The sequence below is a fragment of the Aphis gossypii genome, chromosome 3 (genome assembly GCF_020184175.1).
Source record: "Aphis gossypii isolate Hap1 chromosome 3, ASM2018417v2, whole genome shotgun sequence".
Classification (NCBI taxonomy): Eukaryota; Metazoa; Arthropoda; class Insecta; order Hemiptera; family Aphididae; genus Aphis; species Aphis gossypii.
In genome coordinates this window covers 51,401,613-51,425,939 of record NC_065532.1, presented here as the reverse complement: position 1 = coordinate 51,425,939, position 24,327 = coordinate 51,401,613, and the positions used below count along the sequence as shown (strand labels likewise).

General features: G+C 27.6%; 4 protein-coding genes across 7 annotated transcripts; 1 reads left to right on the top strand and 3 right to left on the bottom strand.

The window, feature by feature from the left end:
* Nucleotides 1–159: 159 nt before the first annotated feature.
* Nucleotides 160–2,564, top strand: LOC114122435 (GPI transamidase component PIG-S). The gene is made up of 7 exons (XM_027985093.2): nucleotides 160–461; nucleotides 581–687; nucleotides 744–971; nucleotides 1,030–1,200; nucleotides 1,260–1,487; nucleotides 1,556–1,726; nucleotides 1,793–2,564. Exons 2-7 carry the CDS (start codon nucleotides 582–584, stop codon nucleotides 2,482–2,484), a joined length of 1,596 nt encoding a protein of 531 aa, XP_027840894.2. The 5' UTR covers nucleotides 160–461; nucleotide 581; the 3' UTR covers nucleotides 2,485–2,564.
* LOC114122436 (protein Red) lies at nucleotides 2,480–5,947 on the bottom strand. 3 transcript variants are annotated; one of them, XM_027985096.2, is made up of 4 exons: nucleotides 5,711–5,947; nucleotides 4,181–4,852; nucleotides 3,690–4,113; nucleotides 2,480–3,013 (listed from the first exon to the last, which is right to left on the bottom strand). In XM_027985096.2, the coding sequence occupies exons 2-4, from the start codon at nucleotides 4,816–4,818 to the stop codon at nucleotides 2,579–2,581; spliced, it is 1,497 nt and encodes a 498-aa protein (XP_027840897.2). In that variant the 5' UTR covers nucleotides 4,819–4,852; nucleotides 5,711–5,947; the 3' UTR covers nucleotides 2,480–2,578. The 3 variants fall into 3 exon arrangements, with proteins under 3 accessions (XP_027840897.2, XP_027840896.2, XP_027840895.2); XM_027985095.2 differs by lacking the exon at nucleotides 5,711–5,947 and adding an exon at nucleotides 4,992–5,153; XM_027985094.2 differs by lacking the exon at nucleotides 5,711–5,947 and having other exon boundaries at nucleotides 4,181–5,133.
* A 3,732-nt stretch (nucleotides 5,948–9,679) lies between these two features.
* Nucleotides 9,680–18,419, bottom strand: LOC114122443 (glycoprotein-N-acetylgalactosamine 3-beta-galactosyltransferase 1-like). Of its 2 annotated transcripts, XM_027985107.2 has the most exons (9): nucleotides 17,727–18,419; nucleotides 16,093–16,144; nucleotides 13,626–13,889; nucleotides 12,846–12,998; nucleotides 12,652–12,787; nucleotides 11,434–11,552; nucleotides 11,141–11,242; nucleotides 10,476–10,633; nucleotides 9,680–10,401 (listed from the first exon to the last, which is right to left on the bottom strand). In XM_027985107.2, exons 2-9 carry the CDS (start codon nucleotides 16,100–16,102, stop codon nucleotides 10,195–10,197), a joined length of 1,149 nt encoding a protein of 382 aa, XP_027840908.1. In that variant the 5' UTR covers nucleotides 16,103–16,144; nucleotides 17,727–18,419; the 3' UTR covers nucleotides 9,680–10,194. The 2 variants fall into 2 exon arrangements, with proteins under 2 accessions (XP_027840908.1, XP_027840907.1); XM_027985106.2 differs by lacking the exons at nucleotides 16,093–16,144; nucleotides 17,727–18,419 and adding an exon at nucleotides 14,253–14,400.
* Nucleotides 18,420–21,618: 3,199 nt separating this feature from the next.
* Nucleotides 21,619–22,632, bottom strand: LOC114122434 (cytochrome b-c1 complex subunit Rieske, mitochondrial). The gene has a single exon (XM_027985092.2). It carries the CDS (start codon nucleotides 22,485–22,487, stop codon nucleotides 21,699–21,701), a length of 789 nt encoding a protein of 262 aa, XP_027840893.1. The 5' UTR covers nucleotides 22,488–22,632; the 3' UTR covers nucleotides 21,619–21,698.
* Nucleotides 22,633–24,327: the final 1,695 nt, after the last annotated feature.

Sequence of the window (24,327 nt, the reverse complement as noted above, 5' to 3'; positions counted from 1 at the left end):
GATAATAACCATTAAATATTGATTAATGATTGTCGATTGAGCCAATGTACAATGTACTATGAACGTAGTAACATACGTATATTACCTATAATATCCACATCGTATCAATACGCCTTGATATCTATATTGTGCTTATATCTTATCATTTATCAAACTATAAAATAAATAATGTAAGTACGAGCTTAGTAAACGAATAACGAATTCACTTATTCACTTGTCTAAATTTGCGACTTTTTAGTTTTTAAGTTAAATTCCATAGTTGTGTATATTTATATGCGTCTTATATTTACAATTTCATTCATCGAACCATTTATCAATAATAATCTTTAAAATGTTTTACAATAAATCATTGATTTTTCATGTCATTTTATTAAGTTTTTTTGATACATGGTTGTGAACATTTAAAAAATTAAAAACAAATCCTGAAATTTTGGACATTTCTACGTCTTTCACTTACCTAAGTATGATTTCAATTTTCAATTCCAAAAGTATTTTATATTCTGCAGTTCTTATGTTGCACCTGTGATACACATTATTTTTTAAAATACAATTATAGTTAATTATTTTATTATTTACATAGAATGGATACTTTAGTGGATGACAAGCAGCCTACTGATACTGTTGAAACATTGGAAAATGATGTCAGTAATGATGAAGTTTGGGAAATAATTGATAAAGAAGATGACGGTAATAATATGCTGTGCTTTAAAAAATACAGACAAATTTTTAATGCTATTTTATAGAGGACCTGAGGAATTTGTCTGCTGGAGTTTATGCATTTATACTATTGATAATTGGAATACCACTATGGTGGCGAATGACAGAAGTACAACGCCACCCTCTACCATATGCAGAGATCTCACAATTGGGTACCGTGGATGTAGTTATTTCTACTGACATATTTGTATATACCAAAAATCCATATGTAACAGACCGTATTATTGAACAAATGTATACTACATTCAACTCAAGTAATTCTAAAATAAATACTTAAAAAATATGTGGGTGTAATAAAACATATTTTTATAGCTATGTTTAAAATCAATGCTCAACCTTCCACTCTCATTAATTCAGACCGTTCATTGAATGAATTAGAGATAGTTATAACTCCATTAGGATCATTACAACTAATTGAAACCAATAGTGTGGATGATATAATAGTTGGTATTGGACGCAATATTTATTTCCCTCCTAATACAGGTAAGCTCATTATATTTACCCATTTTTGCCCATATTCACCTATATTAAATTTATTTCAGACATTGAATTATTAATGGATTCATTATTAAGACTCTTACAAACAGATGCGTTGTCTGATTCAATGATATCAATGTTGAATCCTGGTAATCATTCTGATGACCAGCAAGTAGTTACTGATAGACAGCGTCGAGTAAGACCATCATCGGATTATAATGTACTCCTTACTGTTGTGAATCCAGAACCTGAAAAACTACATGTGGATTGGAAGCCAGAAATACCTTTAAATCGTTAGTTTCACAGAAACATGAATTTTTATTAATATGAAATTATTTTATGCTTTTTAACTTATTTTTAGGTTATCTTCAACCTTTACTAGATCAATTAAAACTAATTTCAAACTTTTCTGTGCAATCTCAATGGCTTTATTTAATCGATTTAGTTCAAAAACCTCCAAAATTGAACACCACATTTGTATTAGACAAGAATCACGCTCAATATATAATTACTCCACTAGAAAAAAAATTAGGTAATATTAAGTTTAATTATAGTTATGATTTGTTGAGATTAATAATTTTTGGTTTACTTGTTATAGGTTCTGGAGTGTCTCGAAATCCATGTATACATTTTGTCGTATATGTAACCCCTTGTTCTTATATACCTTTATATTTTCATGAAAACGATCAGTTAACTACTGCTATGATGTCAGCTCGCTGGGGTGGAGTTCAATTTTTAAATGCCAATGAAATATCATGCAATGAATCAGTAAGCTTCATACCTGATGATCTCAGTATTATGACTCCCATTATCACCCAATTTCATTCACTAATTGGTGTGCCAAATATGTCCAAACACATGTCATTAATACCATTAAAATCATCTACTCTGCGCCAATGGCAATTGGATTCAATGTACAGACTAAAAATTATTGAACAATACACTAATACACGTATTACTTTAACCTCATTGTCAAGACTTTTGGGTGAAATTAGTAATATTGTGATAATTAAAGAAGTTGGAAAAGCAGTAACTGAATCTGTAGAAGCGGCTACTAAAGTACTACACTTTTTAGAAAGAGGACAATTGGAAGAAGCACTGGAATACAGTAAAATAGCATTTGAAACATCGGAGTTTGCATTCACTCATCCTTCATTATTGGCTTTACTCTATTTTCCGGATGATCAAAAATATGCTGTTTATATTCCACTGTTTTTGCCTGTAATGATCCCTGTACTAATGTCTTTGAAAGGAGTTAGAAAATGGATATACTTTAAGTACAACATTTAATTTAATGATATTTAATTTATTATTATTATTATTATTATTATTTTATAAATAAAACAATAAACTGACTGTCCAATATTTCATATTATGTTACAAATTAATACTTAGGTACTTTAAATGATGATCCTTCGTCTTTACCAGCTGGTATTTTACGTTTTTGAATTATATTTTGAATCTTGTTCCATTCACGATCAAGTTCAGCTTTTTCATTCTTTTCTTTATTATGTTTACGTGTACGCCGTCCGTCTGTCATTTTAACACCATACTGGAAAGCTGCTTTTGGTAATGCTTCTTTGTTACTCATGTATGTACCATATTCCTCAGGAGTATCAAAATCCCAACGACCAACTGGTCCCTTCTTGTTACCCAGATCCATTTTTGTATAATCAGCTTCATCATCTGAATCTTCAATTGCGTCATGCATTTCATCCAAACCTGGATAACATTCTGCATAGCCAGTGGGTTCAGCAGCCAACCGAGATAATAAGCCCATTTGATTTTTGCGTTGAAATTTTGTTTTACTCAATGCCTCCTAGAAAAACACATAATTTAAATATCATTAATTATATTAAACTAAAAATAAAATATGATTTATGTTTTGTAGTGTTTTTATTTTAATTATATTACACATTAAAAAAATTATTATTGTATGGTAATGTTATTTAAAAATGATAAAATCTACCTAACTCAATAATATTTATACTTTTAAAAGTTATACAAAGAAAATGAAAATATTTAAATAAATTGCAGTTTCAAGTAAGGTAATCTACTTTATACGACATGAGTCATAGAGGTATTACTTAGGGCACAGAAGTTGAGTTTTATATTCCTTTGTCCTACACTCTTGATTTATATCAGATCAAGCTGGATATTAATTCTATAAAATTGATAGTTTAGAAACAAAAATGTTAAATACATTTTTATCAATTTTTGAATTAAAGAAAAAACCAGATATGTTAACTCAATAAAATGTTTTCACTATAATAAGATATTTTAATAATGCGATATTTTTATTATAGCCTGAAAGTCACAGAATACTTTTGCAACAATGACACATAGTTATTTTTATTCAATTAATTTCCCACAACACTTTGGTCATAATTATTAGTTAAGATCAATCTTATAAAACTTCTGAGTCGTGGTAATAATTAATAACTATTAGTCATTGATAAAAAGTAATAAACTCTGTAATAAATATATATATTTACCCATCCCATTTCATCTCTTTTATGATGTTCAGTTTCTATTTCTTTTTCTTCATCTTTTGAATGTTTAAAGTAATTAGATTGTTTTTTAGTGTTATCTTCAGAACGTTTTTGTGTGGATGGTTCATAATCTGGTAATTCAGGGTATATGTTATCATCAAAAACTTGTTTATCACGTTTTTTTGATTTCTTTAAATGTTTTGGTCCAGTTCGTAAATAAGAAAGGATCTGTGCTAATTTATTAATAACAATGTCGTTTGTGGTCAATGTGGGTCTGTCATCCATACTAGGTACATCAGATTTACTGCGAATTAGTGTTGTTGGAATATCAGTATCTGTAATGTCTTCAGTTAAATCAATTATGTAAGCCATACGCCCAGGAGCAAATGATGGATTACGAAACATTTCATTTTCAGATAATGCAACTCTAAAAAAAAAAAAAAAATTAAAAATTAAAATTCCTAATTAAATTTAAAAAATAAACTGTTTCTCACCTATAAACATTTCTTCCAAGTCTTGTTTTAAACTGCATATCGTCTTCTTCCTTTGCTTTTTCTTTTATCGGTTTATTAGTGGCAAGCTGTTCCATTTCAGTTTCTTGTTCAGTTTCTTTTGCAGTAATTTCACTTTTGACTTTTTGTAACAGAGCATAATCTAAACCTTTGACCAAGTGAGTGTGCTCCATATCTCCACCCAAAAACTTAGATTCCTGAATCATTTGACGCCTACGTTCAGCAGCATCCAAACCAGATTTCATATCTGGTGCTACAGCTCTATAACCACTGGCAACAGCAACAGGATCTTGAGACTGATAATCTGGATTAGCACCAACCCGACGTTCTTTGGCTCTGTCACGATACTTCTCAGCAAGCTCAGCCATTTTATTTTCTTCCTGTTTTTTGAGCTTAGCATAAAATATCTTTTTTTTACGTCTAAGCTCTGCTTTGTCATTTGAACCACCAGTTTCAAATTTTGATGTAGATGGTGTTTTGGAAGATGGTGTTTCGCTTGCATTGGCGAGTGATGGAGTGGCCGATGGATGACTTGACCTGGGGGTCATAAGTAATCTTCTAAAATCTGCATTGGTCAGCCGTTGAGTCTGACTCCCGTCTTGAACTTCTGTTTCTGGCATCTTGATATTTGTAATTTGCTGAGATTTGTTATACCTTCATAGAAATTAAGTTTAAAATATTTTAACTAGTTAAATAACTTAATTCATGAATATATGATTCATGTACATTCAATGTATAGTACGATGTATGCAAACAACGAGTAAATTATTACTTATTATTTGAATATAGGTACCTTAAGACTTAATTCGTGTTGAAGACCATTAACCATATTATAACTATTATAATAATTAAAACGCTAATACGCTATATTATAATATTACACACAATGATAAAAAAACATCAATACAACAACACGACCAACACGTACAGATATTACAATATTCTAAAAAAAAAAGATTAGATAGATTTTTAAAGATTGCAGCAGTGCAGCTACTGTCTACTACAATATTTACGAAGAACCACCGCGATAAGTCAAATTTATCCTGCTAGATAGCGTTAACGTATACAGTTTTTGTAAGATCCAATTTTATTAATAATTATTAGGTAGGTACCTATATAATAATATTATGAACTTTAAATTTTTCAAATTTTGACTACCTACTTTAGTTCCCACTCTTCATTAAATCCTATGTCTTATGTGATAAACTCAGAAAGATGCAAGAGCACATTTATAAATTATAATAAATCTAAATATAATATAAAGTAATCATATGGGCGTTAAAAAAGGGTTTCAAACATTCCCCAAAATTAAAGATAAAAAAATTTTAAAATAAATTTATTGAATTAAATTTAATGTATAATATCTAGATCAAAACCCCCTCCGAAAATATTTTCTACCTACGCCCATGATAGTAATATTCTATTTATTATAATAGTACGATTAGTACGTTATAACATTGATTTTAGAATGATGTATACAAATAGTAGGTAGGTAAACTACTAAGTACTTACTATTTATTCGTTGACGGTGGATCGTTGTGTAGTCGCTAAGTGGGTTTTTTCATTATTCAAGGAGTGATGACTGACGTCTGACGATTATGATGAAATAGGTATACGAAGAAAGGGGTTTCTGAGCACATCCTGAGTCCGGACATTTATAGTAATTATGGCCCTAGGAATTAGTCCCATAAGCCTGCATGGTCTTGTATTTACTAGTTGTAACTAAATACCAATAAAATGTATTTTTTTCTAAAACATGTGATAAACAAATTAATAATTAAATGTTCATTGTTAATACCTTTTACCTAGGTATAAATAATGTACCTAGCCAACTTACATGTTAGATTTGCGCGTAAAACCATAATCTTTTCTAACAAGAAAAGTACATACCTATCAATATCAATGTACTCTAAGTTCATAACCTCAAACAGTTTAGAATAAATATTATTTTAGAAATTCCGATTTAAATTTAATTATACCTAAATGAATTCGATAATTTATAAGTCTATTGGCTATCATTATTAATTATTATTTATTATGCATTAAATAAAAGTTTAAAAAAAAGTTAAATTAATATACTTTAAAACATTCATAATAATTTATTACCCAATGTTACCTATAAACTTATAACCTATATATGTCCTATACTTACTATAGCTTTGTTAGTTATTAAGACTTCAGGAATTAAAAATTTTGTAAGCACTATAGGTACGTACCATTTGCAAAACAGGCCAGTGCACGCCAATGGACAATAAGCAAATATTGTAAATTGAAAATTTAACGAGTTGTACTTAATATTTAAATTAAATGTAAATATATACGATATACCCAATAGTAATACCTAGTAATAAAAGAATAACGAATAACGATCCATATCTCTGAATAATATTAAAATATATTCGATAACATTTTAAACACAGTTGATTTATAACAAGCATCATTGCTCATCTTTATTTTAATTCAATAATTTCAATACCTATATAAAATTATACCTAAGTAATGAATTCATCAGATTTCTGATTTTTAATTTACAAGTATAAATGTATAGGTACCTACTTGTCAATCTACCTGATCACCATATTTTAAATTCTTTAGATTTTTATACCATATTTTAAAGAGTGTTCTGTGGTAATAATATGCTGGGTAACTTCTTTTCTTTTTGTTTTGAAAATCTGTAATAATGCTAAAATAAAAATTATACCTATAAAGTAATTTAAATAAAACGTTTAATGTAGCAAACACAAGGGACATATGCCTTGAATGAATGCCGAAATCTGTGGGACACTTCCCTATACACTTATAACTTATACCTATGTGCTGGAGAATATAGTCTATCAGATATGAATTATGTACACAGTGTAATAAAAATAATAAAATATATTAACAAATAAATTATAAAAAATAATATAAATTATATTATGCTCTTACACCTTACCTTAATCGCAGCTGTCAAACCCAATAAATACAACACTGATAAATGTTATAAAGGCAAAGTTGTCGTAAGCAAAACCCGATGTGGTCGGCGTGGCTGCTCCGCATGCACTGATGCGAGAAGAGACGTCGTGCCGTCGTGGTGAACAGGCGAAGCCGGCCGGAGTCGAAGAAGCCCCACATCAGAGGCCTCTGCGTTTCCGAAGATTAAACTCTATTCTATTGGTGGCAAAGACCCTCATTGGGCCATAGCTTATCTCTGGCGGCACATAAATAAGTCACAAGTCTTGCGCCACTTTGTCATACAAACACGTATATGTTTCTATGTGACGTTACAATTTAAATCGTACCAAGGTGGATTTATACTTATATAATATATATTTATATGTATCCATCTTGAATCGTCCCTTTCATCAATGATAAAAATGTTTATAAAAATAATGAAATTTACGACTATCTACGTGCGACAACTTGGCCGTTATTTATTTACTGTATACTTTAGCAGTATACAATTATGATATATGAGCATAAATCATTACCTACATGATGTTAATGTACCCATATTCACTTGTCTTCATAAAAATTCGATCTAACGACTAATACCTAGTCACTGTTTCTAATATACTCGGAGACTTGAACTAAACCCGATCTAACAAGGTCAAGTTAAAATAGAAGATTTGTTCTGTTTGTGTGTGTGTGTGTGCTTACTGCAAGCTACAGAATGCAATTTATAATTATTATTCTATTATTATATCATTTATAATTATTATAATTAACCACCCACAATCGAGTTTCCGTCAGCCACTGCAGCCCACTGGTATAATCAGTGTTGAATCCAGGTACACTTTGAAATTTCTTCCGCACCCCTTGACAAGTACAACTTTCAACAAAATGTACGATGTACTTATTTATTAAATGCACAACACTCGTTACGATTACCGTACCTAATGGCGTTCAATATAAAATATAATTTATTTAAATCAATGTTTATACCGTATTGCCAGTATAGGAAATTAGGAACTATCTACTGACTGCATCACCATTCACCAATGAAAAAAAAAGTGAGCCTCCCCCAAAGAAATTTTCTGAATCCAACACTAAATATAATATAAACGTATTGACAAATACTCGACTTATAACAGTGTAAGTACCTACCACCTATACGTAATATTACATCGAAAGACCACATCATGGACACGGCTGTATGACGGCGATCGCAAACCCGCAGTCGGGACCTGTGGACGTCGGTCGCGACGCTGTTGGACGACCCGCTGATCGTCGAAGATGACCTGCGGACACCGTATTCGACGGCCACTAAACGCTATCCGTACGCCAAAGACGCTGTAGTGCACGCGTGCGATCGTATTAATTGCAACGTAAAACTCGGGATCCCGCGCAAAGCTCACATCGCCAATCTTACGTTTTCTTCGGCCTAACACCTAACCTAATCCGGTGTGGTGCTGCACCGGGTGCACCACTGGTCGGAGTGTGGACTGCTCTGGTCTTCGTCGACGATCGGCGTGTCATCCAGCAGCATAATAATGCACTCGCCGGTTTTCAAGATTTCCAGATCTCTTCTATATAGCTCGTCCGACGACGACGTCACCGCGGCACATTGGACCGCACGCGCCAAGAAGTAGACAGCAGGTCCATCAAGCGAGTCACCGTAGAAACGGCGACAATTTAAGGCGAGTTCATAACATTATTTACGTACAGTAGTCTGATTAATTCGGACTCGACAGGACCGAGGACGAAAGTCCGTATATTAAACGAAATCAACTTTAAGACATTTGTAAATAATAGTTTTAGATATGGGTACGTAAAACGATATAAATCGATTTTTATTGTTCATACAGATAAATTGACTACGTGTTGATTTTACCAACTGTTCTAAGAACACAAAAATAAATTATGAGTGCAGATCGAGGTTTTCAGTGACAGTGACAAAACCAATGACCTTAAACTAAGTTTAACTATGTCTTACTCTAACTTAGTCATAAGGTCTGCAAATAAAATAAATTACAATTATTTTTCAAAATAAAAATAAAAATAAATGTAAGTAAATAAGCAGATTAGAGTAATATTTTATAAGAACACATACACACACACACACTCATGGACGTCGAGGCTCCCCCTCGAGGTGCAAGGAGGTGCATTTGCACCCCCTGGCTTTTCAAAAAAATAAAAATAAAATAAATTGAATGGTATTAAATAATAATAATATAAATCATTATATAACATACATTAGAATTAGAAATCAGCGTATACTATGCACAATGCACCCCCTTGATAAAATTCCTGATGGCGCCTATGCACACACTATGTACTATATATTACCAAGTGTAATAAATACATTTAAATACTTAATTTAGATGAAAATTAGTTTTAAGTTTTAGTGTTTATATACATGAAAAAAAACAATACAAAATTATATAGTTGTTTAAATCCATTTATAACTAGTGATTACACTATTTAACTATTTATATAATTATATTTAAGCCAGATTTAACTTAACTAATAATCATTGTTTTTAAAATAAATCACAGTTCATTTAAATATATAAATTCCCTTTATTTTCAATACAAGAATAAGTAGTATAGTTACTATATATTACATTTAAGAACAAATATTTATTAGTGAACAAAAAATTCACTAATAGCAAAAAAATATTATTAGTGACATTTATAAGCTAATATAAAATAATATCTTTGGTTCATTTTACAACATTTTAAAATGTATTTAATCAAGATAATATTATAATATAACATTTTATTTTATAATTTAACAAAAAATGACCACAGAAATAAATAAATATGGTGCATAATTATTTTGTTCATTTAGATAATAAGAACAAATTCAAGAAATCAAGCTCCATTAATAAGAACTTTATGAGCAAATTGACTAGGATTTGCCAATAAGTTATTGACTAGTAAAGATGTTCTGTACAAAAACAGAACGTGTAAATGGCACGGAACTAATAATTATTCTAGATTGTATATAAATATAATAATAAATAATATACAATATTAAAGTCAAATGTAATCACAATAAAATGTAATTAAAGTTTATACGTTTTGTGTTTTGTTTATTGGCTGATCAGTCTTAGTAGCATTACTTTCTTTGTTAAGATAGATTTTGTTTATGGTAGATTGATCAATATTTTGAGTCACTCCATACGGTCGTAAATGATAAATTAGATATTCAAGTACATACATATTATTAGGATTAACATAATGGAATGAAATGGCGGTATCTGAACAACAATCCATACCCTAAAAATAACGAAAAAAAATATAGCTGACTATATCTAATTTATTTAGTGCACTATTAATGGTTTTGTTTTTACCTCTACTATTGGATAATAAATATACTTCCAGTACCAAAAACTTGGATCTGTATGTCCAGGTATAAGATGATGTTCTGGAATAAATGGAAAGAATCGTCCACGACCCAAACTATCTCTAGTATCCTCGGCTTTTACTCCAACTAATTGAAGACAAATACCTAAAAAAAAAAAATATATATATATAACATAAAAATATTTTTAACAAATTTGCACACTAAGCGTGTTAAGTATATTGTTCACAGTTATCCTAATCATAATTTTATCTTATTAAGATTAAAATAATGGACTTAATAAATAATAATTATTATCTAATAAAAATGTATCACGTTTTACAAATATTTAAAGAATTTGACATAATTTATATCAATAAGTCTAAAACCCCCAAACAATGAAAAAAAAAAAATGCAAACTACAGAATAGTATTAATCAAACATTTATTATTATTTATTAATAAAACTTAATTATATATAATAGCTTATACTACAGAATAGTATTAATCAAATATTTATTATTATTTATTAATAAAACTTAATTTTATATAATAGCTTATACTACAGAATAGTATTAATCAAACATTTATTATTATTTATTAATAAAACTTAATTTTATATAATAGCTTATACTAGTAAGTAGTAGCTAATATAAAAAATAAAAAATTAACTAACCAATTTCTACATCTTCAGCTCCACCATTATCTTGCCGACATTGTTTATGAGGTATAGCTTTTTCAACAAACCTCCTAACTGATTCTTTGCTTAACAAATAACCTAAATTGATTTGCATGATTAAAATTATAACAATTTTATAAATTATTTTAATTTTGAAAATTCTTAACAAATAAAAGAGCAAAAAATTAAATGTATTTTAAAATTTACTACATTTACAATACTTATAATTAATATTTTAGTATAGGTGTCTATTATTAACTTACAAAATATACTTGGTATTTATAAATTACCTGCACCACCACTCATGTATCCTTGTTTAACATAAGGTTTAAACCTGCAACCTAAAAAAATTGGATCTTTTGGGTTGAATGAAGTTAACATATACCTCAAGTTCTCAACAATAACATACCTGTGAATAATAATACAAAATTAAGTATTAAAAGGTTTTTTTTTTATTTGACATTAACTAGTTGTTTAGGTAGCTACAAAACAGAATTTATACATGAGTTAAAGAGTAGAGGGAGTTAATGTAATATTTGAAAGCTAAACATTAACATCATAAATCTAAAATAATATTAAATAAATATATTATTACCAAGTCACTATACTACTATACTATATTAGTTACTATATTTATGAAACATTTTACTAGTGAATAATAATAAATAATTATTTTATCAATAAATTACTATCCAATAATAAATTAATAGGTATATAGGTACTTCAAATATTAATTAATAATTATAAATATTATAAATTGTTGTTAGTGATATTATATAACTTATTATAGGTGTCTAAATTTTAATTTAATTAATAAATATCACATGAGCCTATTATTTTTGTTATAATTAGAGGTTTATTAATCAAAACTTTATAATAAAATTAATTAATTTAAAAAATAATAATTAAAACATAATATCTGAAATAAGTAGCACATGTGTAATTTTTTTAAATGATATATTTATATGGAAATATGCTTAAAGAATTAATGTATCATTATTTACCATATAATAATAATATTAAAAAATACTTGAGCATTGAATTATTTATTATTCATTATTATAAAAAAGTTATATTTTTAATTTAACTGTAAGTATTAATATGAAATCTAAGTATGCACAGCAAAGAAAAAAAAACATTAAATCTATATATATTGATGATAATTATATTTAAATTAGATTTCTAAATTGTTATTTTTATTAAATAACATTTTTTTTTTTTTTTGATTTATTAACAAAATACGAGTTACGAGTTAATACAAATGAAATCTTTAAATAAGCAAAATCACTTATATTTCATAAAATTTTAAAAATTTAGATTATTATTTTTTTGAATTTGAATTGTTTGAAACAATTGTGTTAAATCAAATTTATAATGTGCAGTTTCTTAAAAATATTCAAATGCATTATATTTTGAACCCTAATAATGATAAATGGAGTCTACTTTTTACCAGCACAATACAGACATGTTATATTTAATTTGAAAATAAAAAATACAATTTCACATACGTGTCATCGTCAGCTTTCAATACATAATCATAATCATGATAATGTTTATAGATGTATTTAAATGCTTCTTTAGTTTTGCCCCAGAGGTATTCTCTACCCTCTTTAACTGGTAATGCAATAGAAGGTAAACTTTTATCTAAATTATAAGATTAAATTAATTAAATTAAAATCAGAAATATAGTACTAATACAAACCTTCAGCAGTACTCATAAAAAGTAATGTATTGCAACGTTTACCCCATGTGGCTTTTACATGTCTTGCTTTTTTAAGGTGATTACTAGGACTAGTCATGATCCAACACAGAACTCTAATTCGTTTTTTGAGCTCTTGAGCCACAAGATCTTCATCTACATTTAAATAATGAAATATTTTGTGATCAGAAGTTCCAATTTAAACAGGTATCAATATTTAAATGGTTATTCCACTTAATTTTTATGTCAAGACAGTAAATGTATTAATTGTAATTAAGTGTCACGCTATCAACCTGATTTCATAATTTCAATGAGGACTAAATCATAGGTAAAATAAATCATCCATGATATTCCAATTACACCTAGTGATTTTGTATAAGACTTAGGTTTTTTCTTCTTCTAAAAACTATCATTTACATAGCATAAACTACATAATATCCAAGATATATGTTACAAAATACTAAAAATTATCAAGTTTATTAGATGCAGATTTTCCAAATTTAAGTTCATATTTGAGAACTTCAATTATATCTAACCTCGACAGTGATTGAAAGGGTTCTACACACATTTTTATCATTTGTTGCTTATTTTCTGAAGGAACCTTGCAGTCCTCTGCCTATGATTTGTTTTTGTGATATTATTAAGTGTTTTAAATACTCTGTTTTCCTCATTTGCCCTCCTATCACTATCACAGTTTTTGTGAAACCTATTCTGCTTTTACAAAAAAAAAAAGTTGTAACCAAATACAACAATTATTTACAAATTATAATTAATTGGACTTACGAAAATGCAATGTTTCATTTTCCCCATGGTCTTTCATAACGACTGAATCATTGAATGAACCTTCATTATCATGTCCATGTGAATGAGAATCATGGTATCTAACTGAATCATATGAAAACTTCGATGGTAGTATTTTAATATCTTTGAAATGGCATTCAGTAATGGATATTGTAGTATAAGCAAAAAATATACCAAATATTACACCAATACAAAAGGTTAATATGGCATTTTTTTTAATGCCCGGTCGGCTAAAATATAAAATATCTGTAAAAAATTAATTATATTAATATTATTAATAATAAAGGAGTATAAAATGTAAATAACATTATTTAATATGTATGATTATTGTTAAATAAGTACTATTCATTTTTATTTATTTGATTATTAATTTTTTTTAATCTACATCCTTGCGATAACACAAAATTAATTAAATTAAAAGAAATAAAATTATAAATGTACAGTTAACATAGCCCCATAAAAATAAGAACACAATTAAATACATTAGAAATTAGTTAAGATATCCTATCATGAATATTAAAGTTAATTAAAAAATAAAATAAAAATGCATTAATAATAGAAGAATGGAAGATGAATTGTTTCAAAAACTCAATTTTTCATAAGACTGACCTCTCTTTCCTGATGGATAAACTCTTCTTATTTTATGAATTTTTTCTAGATGATTGTATCTTGGAAACAACATATTACCATTTAATATATTTAAGAATGTCATGTTAAAATATATCAAAGTTAAAGAATTATAAATTCACTTTTTAGTGCTAAGCTAATAACAAAAATACCAGAATATTATATTTAACTAACTCATCATGAAATATTGTTGATTGTAGTTTAGCAAGGAAAAAATTAAAGAGGGGTTACATTAAATTGCCTTCCTAAGCTAAAATGAAAAACAAATTGTTTGAAAATAATTATTTGTATTTTTTTTTTATTTTATGGTTTTGTAAACACACAACAATAAAGATGAGATGGAATCTCAAGAATATGCAAAATAAAAAAACATTTAGGTATTTCAAAAGTAATTTTCAATAGAATAATAAAATATTGCTTTATGATGTAAAATAAAAATGATAAGTAATACTAAACTTAACTAAGGGGTAAAAAGAAAAAGACAAAGACAAATATACCTACTGTAGTATAATAAAATATATGGTACTCATAGATATATTTTAAGGCTAATTTTTTACTAATTTTTTTTTCGGTTGACATAAATAAATTTTAATTAAGCATAAACACTTTTCTATTCAGTATTCAAACTAAACAAGTAAACTATAAGGATTAAATGTATTAATTTCCAATAAATATAATGATAAATATAGTATTTTATTTTTTACTTTTTAAAATATACGGGCAGGACCCTTTTGTACATAATCTAACCTAAGTATTATTATAATATTGTAACAGATAGAATATTTTAAACAAATTATTTATTCATTCAATGAGTTAGTAAAAAATAAAATATTTTAGTATCACACTACCAATAAGAATATAAGCACGTACTAGACTTTATTTAAACTCGTGTAGTTTAACACTACTGAACAGTATAACAATACAGGAATAAATATTATAGATTTTTAAATGCAATAGCATTTTTTTCTTAGATGTGTATTGTGAAAACAACAAACAGTTTACCCAGAATGCTTATCAGAATACATTACTTTATCTTTATGTTTATAACTAACACATTAGGAAATGCTAATAAATCATACATACCAATAGTATTATTAAATAATATATATATAAATATTACACATCTATAAATAAAGTATATTAATTTGTAATAAATTTAATAATTTGAAGTAATGTGTAATCAATTTATTAATTGCATTAATACAGTTTTTATATTACTTTTTTACGGCTTATTGGACTAAAAAAGTAAAAACCCAACAATTGGTTTAATAATTTTTTCACTCACAAAAATATTTAATATTTTTTTATATTTTATCACTGAAGACATTTTTATTTTAATATTAAATAAAACATTGAAATTCTCTATATTATTCATATGAAAAATAAAATTTTGATATAATAAATATAAATTATTAAATGATGAAACAACTTTCATAAATTTATCAAAGATACATTGAGTAGCTTTTTTTGAAGAAAAAAATGTAAGTTATTTTTAAATTGATACAAGCGAAAATACCTAAATCCGAGCCTAAATCTGTTCTCTAACAGCATATTATTGTAAACATAATATTATTATTTATTTTATTGATAAATAGATTTCTATGAATTGCATTCCTGAGCTAGTAAAATACATTTAATACGACTTTATATTTAAAACTATATTTTGTTTTTTACCAAACTATAAGGTATCTTAAATTAAAGAATTGTATAAGCAACAATTTATTTATTGAATCACTATTTATTTAGTATCATAAATCGATTAAAAGAGTTAGATAGATAGGAACTAAAAATATATAATACATAAAAAATAAAATTGTCTTACCACTTTTCATTGCTCTTAATTTAAAATCACTTTCCTAATCTGTTGGCTAATTCTGAAAAATATTAATTTACAATATTATTATTTATTTTGTTTTAAAATTATATAAAATCAAATGTACATCAAATAATTGAATAGTAATCAAATTATTATTACTAATAAGATTGTGTGTATTGCTAATTTTTTCTTAATTTTAGTTAATTTAATTTAGAACTAAAGGTTGGTTCTAGACTAATCGGTGGTTAATTTATAAATAAACAAGCTATAATTAAGTATAAAAAATAAAAATTAAATAATGTTAAGTAACTGAAGACTTAATACTATAAGATATAGTAATAACAATTAATTAAACCAATACAAATATAATTGTACAATTATGATACAAATATTGTGATGAATTACTCACATAAACAGTCTTGAACCCAATCTTAGAACTTCTTATTCATCAAATGATGACAAAAAAATAATTATCATTATTGTTTAATAAAAGCTTTACTTTATTGAGATGAACTATCAAACTGAATAGGTAATTCATAATATCCAACAAGATATTTAATAACTACTTGTTAAAAATAGTTACAGGGGATACCACAAAAGACCACTTAAAATAATATTAAACTAGGAGGAGAACCTACCTATTCAAATGTTTTGACCTTTATTTACTTACAAATGTCTGCTTGCTAAATGTTGATTTTTTAATTGAATTACAATTGGATTATATTTTACCTAAAATATTTTAATTTGTTACAACTTCCTATAATAAATAAAAATTATATAAATTTAAAGCACTTAAATGCTTATTAAAATAATAAAGTTAACAGACAATTTATTAGATGTTATAAACAAAATAATTTAATAATTAATTTATCTAAGTAATTATAATTGCCTAATTTATTTTACACAAAATAATATTAAAATTATGTAACTCTATCAACTAAATACACTAATAACTATACTAATTTTAAATTAATTAGAAGTAACTGAAATTATACTCAAATAGATAGAATCTTTAGGAAGTTAAATTTTTTTTTATTTATTACTTGATTGTGTTTACAGCTTTTATTTTATACGATATGCATGTTCTCATATAATCATAAGTAATTAGTAAATCATAACAATTTAATATTTAAATAGAAATTCAGTAGGTACCTATTTAATTATTTTATAATTTAGTTTTTAATTATTAATTATTAACCAAAAATTTCCAAGTATTTATTTATTGAATAAGAAATACTTTAAACATTATTCATTTATTTCTTATAGATATTTATAACAAGTAGTTTTTAAATTTCAAGTGGCCAAGTCCTGATAAAAAATAATATTAATATCTGTAATGGTTTAATCAGCAGATAATTTAATTATTTTACGTATTATACACATTTCATAAATGCGTTGATGGCAAATAATGACAATGTTTTATCTATACAGATATTTTTGACATAAACTAGAAAAGTTATGTATTCACACCGCAAATAGAATAAATCTGTTACATGGAACATAGAGCATCGGAACCGACAACGATTACAAGCCTGTCGTATGCCATTTCAATGTATTATATACCTACCTATCTAATAAAATTATAATAACTACAACAGGAGTTTGACTCGATTCACAAATCACAAACGTCCGGTACTTACCATAGTAGTATCGTAGACGAGCAGCAAACCGTCCATAGGTATAGTCGTTCGTCGGTGAATGAGGACCGTTCACATCCATCCTAGATCAAAATTTCGGGACATCGACAGACAGTGACTAGATTGAAGACCGGCAGCTTGGAGGCGTTTGTCGACGGTTTAGGTCCGTCGCAAACGACGTGCATGACGATCTCGAAGACTGACCGGACCAACGACGTCGAATGTCGATATTTTTGAGCACTGGAAAAGAGGAATCGAACCCAATTTCACGAACCCTACGTTGTAATGAACTTGAAGTGCTTTACGACACTGACATATTATTATCGAATTTAACAACGGAGCGCTTCTCGTCCGTCCGGTCGCTGAGCTCGCAATGCTTATTGGTTAAGATAATTTTTTTTTTTTTTATTATAATTTATTACATCGTTATAGCATAATTATTCATTATCTCTATGATACACTTAAACCGAGCTATTGCACGCACGGGAAGTTAATTATATTATTTATATATTTTTAATTTTATCGTCGTTACAGCCAACGCCGCTGAAAACGATAACACATAGCCCCGCCGCCGTTATTCGTTATCGGCAATTAAAAAAGTTAAAACGACGGCGACAACAGTACTTGCACTAAAATTACTGCTATTAAAGTATTATCGACAGCAAATTTTCGTGTGTTTCTCGACCCGCAGACACCTAACTACCGAAGACGATAATAATATCGATAGTTACGAGTTTACGACAGTAAAATGTTCTATACCTACGTTTATTATTACTATAAATATTATAATCATTAAATGGTACAACGGTTACTACGATACTAAATTATTTTTTATGAATTGTTTGTTTCGTAGACAAATATTAAACCATTTGATATTGATAAATTTAACACGGCTTGTTTTTTTTCCTCGTTATTTGATGGGTTTATTTCAAAACATTTATACAGCCGAAGAAGACGTAGATTCTCACTATTCACGACTTGGTTTCGTCTTCTCCGGCTCATCACAATAATATATTGACTTGACACATCAAGTTAGCTAGTACCAAAATATATTACCCAGTGCCCATATTATTCTGTTTTCATTGACAATCTTGTGTTATGTATAAAGTGTAAATCACGGACTAAGATTAATCTTAGTCCGTGGTGTAAATATATAATGCGAGATGATAGTTCCTACGAGGCTATGTTTATATGAATTATGATTATACTACGAACTACTTAAATAAGCAAATATACTAAATATAGTAATTACCTACTAATTGTCTAGTACCCTAGTTACAAGTCATAAATAAAAGATTAAACAAGTACACGTATTATAATAGGCAGATACCGCACGTATTATAGTAGGTATTATGTATGGTGTATCTTTTCCATAGTAAGTAATAATTACTATATTATAGTATTGTCTATACATACACCTAGGTATTGTATTTGTATAGTAATTATTTTATACGCTTTTTTATCCAGTTTTGAAATTTTCCATACCACTCATACTAATCAGCATACTTAAAATGCAATTATTAATGCATTACCTACCCATAACTGCATTAGACTAAGATAATTCAGGAACTAGATATTTAAATATCATTTACTTCTAAACGTCTTGTATACAATAATTTATGAGATCAATATTTGAATTTAAAACGATCTTAAGAAGATAAAATATATTGAGCTTTTTTTAAATTTTAGTAAGAAAAACGTAAAAGAAATTAATTTACTATTTTACTTACAATTAACAAATTATATAAATAGAAAAATGAGCAAAAAATATTTAAAAATATCTATAAATAGTACAAATGACCAAAATATTTTAAAATGATTTACCAGATCTGGTTAATGGTAGATACCTATTATGAATTTGTACTATTCCAAATTAACAGTTATTTTCGAATTTTACAAATAAAATATTTTGATTTTTTTGAAAACTGTTTGAGTGAAAAATGTCACTTTTGTCTATTTACTTTTATTCTCTAGATTATTAAAAAAAGTTGATACTGAGCATTTTTTACTTTTAAATAGTACCTATCAAGTACTAATAAGATTCAGATTGGTACCAGAAATCACTTACGAAGTTGAAAATTAAAGCCTAGGTATTTTTTTTTTTTTTTGTAGTATAAAAATTAAGTAAAAATAATCGCTCACCTCAGAATCTAATGATTATTAATAATAAGTTATAATTAGAAAAAAATAACACGAGACTCATAGGCATCCGCAGAATTTTTTCTAGGAGGGGTATAATGTTAGGATTGGTTAAATTATAATAAATAGTAATTTATCTTTATACATTCAACTTAAAACATATTTTTTAAAAGCTAAGGGGGGGGGGCGCCTATGACGAGACTTATATTGAGACTAATGTTTGTTTGCCTATAAAAAAAGTTACACAAGTGTTATTCTATGGTATTGTTATGTGATATTATCATTCAAAATACGTATGATACAGTGAGAAACATCAGTGGCGTAGTTATAGGGGGGATATGGGGATAGATCCCCCCCAGAGCCTTTTTTTTTAATGTTTAAATCATTGACTTATTGAGCCCCCCCACTTTATGTTTAACCAATAAATTGTATATCCCCCCCAGAACAAAATCATAACTACGCCACTGAGAAACATAGCACATGTAGTATTGTACTTAATTTATAAATCTAAGGTATGAATTTCTGTTTAAAATTGTTGATCGCAAAATAATTTCAAAATTTAAAAAATGCTCATTAAAAACTATTAACTAATAGTTTTTAAATTTTTAAAAAAGCTTAAAAAAAAATTATTGACAAATATGGAATACAAATAAATTGTTTTACCTAGGTATATAATTATATAATTTGTTGTATTTAAAAATTAAAAGTATAGAAGATTAACAATTAAAAATATTTAATACCAAATTTTTATACCAGCATTTTCTAATTATGGAATCATTTTAGCTATTTATAGACATTGCCATTTAGATAGGTATATTTTTTCAAAACATAAATTTTGATAAAAATTGTTTGCTTGGTTAAGTCTTGAAAATTAAATGTGAGGTTCCTTATAAGTTGTTTTAAGCTACTCAAAAATATTAAATATACATTTTTACAATTTTTTTATAAAAATTCATATTTTGTCAGAATCAAAAGAAAAATTGTAAATTTTTCTCAAAATTAAATATTTAAACAAAAATAACCATTTCATTTTGTTGTATCTAATTTAAAAATATTTTTGGAGGGGATTTGATATTTTTACATCTATATTAGTACATAATAATTAATAATAAATATATAATAACTTTTGAAAAATATTTAAGCAAATTCATTTTAAGCTATTATCAATTTACACTGTCCTGCGGTAAGACTCAAAAGTCATAAGTTATCATAAATTTTATAAATATATACTATTATAATAATTAAATATTAACACTATAATATAATAAAATTAATTCAATAATTCATATACTTTATTAGTGTACTACTTAAAGTAAAATAAATATTTATGATATCAATATATGTAAATATATCATAAAATAAAGATATTTGTAGTAATATACTAATAAAGAATGATAGACTGTCTACTCAGAATCGTTTTTCATATTATAACATATTATGCAATGATTTACCATTGGAATCATTGGATTAAAATTCAACATACCATTAAAATTATTAAAGTGACATATTCAAAACAGAAGAGCGACTTTACCAGTTCATATTGTGAAATTATGTTTTAGGCCAAACATTTACAATTTTGGTGTTGATAATTTTTTTTATTTATACTTCAATTTTTTGATAAATTATACAATAGTTTGCTTGGAGTAATATTTAGGTAGCTAGATTTTGAAATTACATGAAATAATTATCACAAATTATATATATTATTGAACATTAATTTAAGATTTCATGTTCATACTTTAAAAACAAAAGTAAATTTCAGATAGCAGGATTACATATATTTAAAAAAATGTTAACAACGTACAACATCTAAAGACAAAAACTTCAATACACACATTAACCTACAAGAAGTGTATTATCGTTAATGAATTTATAAGGTGGTACTTCCATGTTTGTTGGTGCAGGTCCTTTACGAATCCTACCAGCTGCATCATAATGTGAACCGTGACATGGGCAGTAATAACCACCCCAATCTCCTGCATTGGCAATTGGCACACAACCCAAATGAGTGCATACTCCAACGATTACCAACCATTCAGGCTTTTGAACTCTGACAGAGTCGTCTTCCGGGTCTCTGAGCTCAGACAGAGAGGTATTTTGCTCTGCTTGAATTTCAGTGGCTGTACGATGTCTAACGAACAATGGTTTTCCTCTCCACTTGATGGTTGCGTTCTTGCCCTCTGGTATTTCATTAAGGTTAACTTCTATAGAAGCCAAAGCCAAGACATCAGCGGCTGGCGCCATTGACAAGACAAACTTGTGAACGACTGCCTTAGCACAAAACATTGAGCCAGTAACAGCAGTACCCAGAACCATGTAAGTAAAGGCATTTCGATTTTCGTAGGTGTCGCGGTTAGAAGCATTCGGATCCTTCACAGAGTTACGACGGTAAGCACTGTAATCTGGGACCTTAAAATCGGTGTGGACCAAACGAATTTGGGTCGCGGTAACTGGAGTTAATGTTTTCTTGGATAACAGATTACTTTGTAGAGTGAAGTTTGTCAGGTAGATAGGCCTAGGCGGCACAGTTTGTTTAGACGGTTTACCTGCGCACGGCACCTTGGTGGATGTGGTCGCCACGACTTCGGTACATCCCTTCACCGCAGTAGAAATATTACGGAACATGATTTATAATATTAAGTTAAGTTGAGTAATATAACTAGAATACTGGATGCGAAATTAAAATTTTAATTTCACCACCGTCGCCTTACAAAAAAAAAAGGTCGAAACTCGAAAACTAGGCTGACCTTACTATAGATATTTCGATCTATTATCTCCGAATACATATGATATTATGATAATTATATGGTAGCAAGCTGGTAACATTGATATTAACTGCCGTGTACCACGTTAACAGTAGTGCCAAGGATGATTGATTGGACCGTATTATGGGACAAGATTTAAGATACAAAATAATTTATTTTATAGTATGTGGTCACATTGCTTTAGTTTAATACACACAAAACCACTACAATAGCTGGTTTGTTCCAACTTCCAACTTCCAACTTCCAAAGTTCCAACACGGAATTTGGGATTAGCTTCCTATTGATCCATGATTAATTTACAGCGTATGCGCTAATGTGGATTGATCATGGATTTTGACCACTGTTTGAACACATTTCTGACTGTCCACATCAAATAAATAATAGATAAATGTATGAAAATTGTGTCTCGGACTTCCAGTCCGGTCAATTTTGGATTATTTTGACTGTTATTAACCAGTCATAGAACTGGTTTAATAACGTGTTGGAAACAACTATCTGATAGTTTGAGTTTGCATTTTTAGGCGAGTTGGAATGGAAAAATTCTACTGCGCATCCTCCCAACAGTTCTATGATAGTGACCGCGTGTTGGAATAACTTAATATATTTCTCTCATAGACCTACCAAAGATAGAATCAAATATTAGAAATTAGAATTGCCTTTATAGTCCACTCCATAGTCTATTCGTCGAATAGTATGTTTGATAGAAATCTAGAAACCAACTAAGATTTAATTCTTACTCACTCAGTCCAGTCAGTCCTCATATTCAATAATATATCTTAGTTTGTGCCGTGATTATCATCTTAAATCATGGTTTGTGCTTTCAGAAATATAAAAATACTTCTTTTATAAACCATTCTACCTAAGCCCTTATTTTCTTTGTCTATGACCTTAGCTCATATTTCAGCTTGTATCTACTGTCTACAACCGCTTAAGTATGAAGTTTATAATTTATAGGTATTATAAATTGTGATTTGCAAGATTTAACATGATTACTCAAGTTAATGTTTTAATAAGTCATTTAATCAAGTTCAAGTATTGAAACAACTTACAATATGAAGTTTATGTTGTATAGCATTGTCTTTCTGGTAATTTCACTTCTGGAAAGATAGGCATTGATATTTTATTCATCTATTGTATTGGGCATTGGTGCATAGAGTAAACGTAATTAGTGTTTATTATTTTATAGTAGTTCATCAATTATTTGAAACAGAATAATCATAATCTTAGTGGTTTTTTTTTTCACATATTGTACCCATCTGGTACTTGGTGAATATTTACTGCTACTCTTTATAACTATTAATTAAATCATTGAAATATGGTACATTCTAATGTTTATAAAACATACATTTTATTTATTTATTTTATTAGTTTTTTTTTCATAAAAATTAGTAATAAAAAATAAAATATTTAAATTATTAATTATTAACCTTTATTTATCAGCTAATTTGAATAAATATTTCATATAGATATATTCATTAGTGAAACATAATCAATGACACTTCACATTCAAAACTTACTATAAAGCAGAGGTTGTACCATTGTTTTAAAAAAAATATTTTGATCAAGATCCATCAGCTATTGAGTGGTTTTGAAATTTCACTATATTTTTACTCCCATTCATGTAATTCAATGAATAAAAACCAATTTTTAACAACTATTAGAGTTGTTGTTTTAGATTTACAAAATAATAACAATCCAGA

What these genes read in the sequence shown, in the direction of transcription:
- LOC114122435 (XM_027985093.2), top strand. Translation starts at nt 582, where the DNA reads ATGGATACTTTAGTGGATGACAAGCAGCCTACTGATACTGTTGAAACA. An exon ending in AATTGATAAAGAAGATGACG is followed by an intron (nt 688 to 743) that starts GTAATAATATGC and finishes GCTATTTTATAG; the next exon opens with AGGACCTGAGGAATTTGTCT. An exon ending in TTATTTCCCTCCTAATACAG is followed by an intron (nt 1,201 to 1,259) that starts GTAAGCTCATTA and finishes AATTTATTTCAG; the next exon opens with ACATTGAATTATTAATGGAT.
- LOC114122436 (XM_027985096.2), bottom strand. Translation starts at nt 4,818, where the DNA reads ATGCCAGAAACAGAAGTTCAAGACGGGAGTCAGACTCAACGGCTGACC. An exon ending in CTTGGAAGAAATGTTTATAG is followed by an intron (nt 4,114 to 4,180) that starts GTGAGAAACAGT and finishes TTTTTTTTTTAG; the next exon opens with AGTTGCATTATCTGAAAATG. An exon ending in AAAGAGATGAAATGGGATGG is followed by an intron (nt 3,014 to 3,689) that starts GTAAATATATAT and finishes GTGTTTTTCTAG; the next exon opens with GAGGCATTGAGTAAAACAAA.
- LOC114122443 (XM_027985106.2), bottom strand. Translation starts at nt 14,355, where the DNA reads ATGACATTCTTAAATATATTAAATGGTAATATGTTGTTTCCAAGATAC. An exon ending in TTATCCATCAGGAAAGAGAG is followed by an intron (nt 13,890 to 14,252) that starts GTCAGTCTTATG and finishes AATTTTTTACAG; the next exon opens with ATATTTTATATTTTAGCCGA. An exon ending in TTTATTATCCAATAGTAGAG is followed by an intron (nt 10,402 to 10,475) that starts GTAAAAACAAAA and finishes CGTTATTTTTAG; the next exon opens with GGTATGGATTGTTGTTCAGA.
- LOC114122434 (XM_027985092.2), bottom strand. Translation starts at nt 22,487, where the DNA reads ATGTTCCGTAATATTTCTACTGCGGTGAAGGGATGTACCGAAGTCGTG.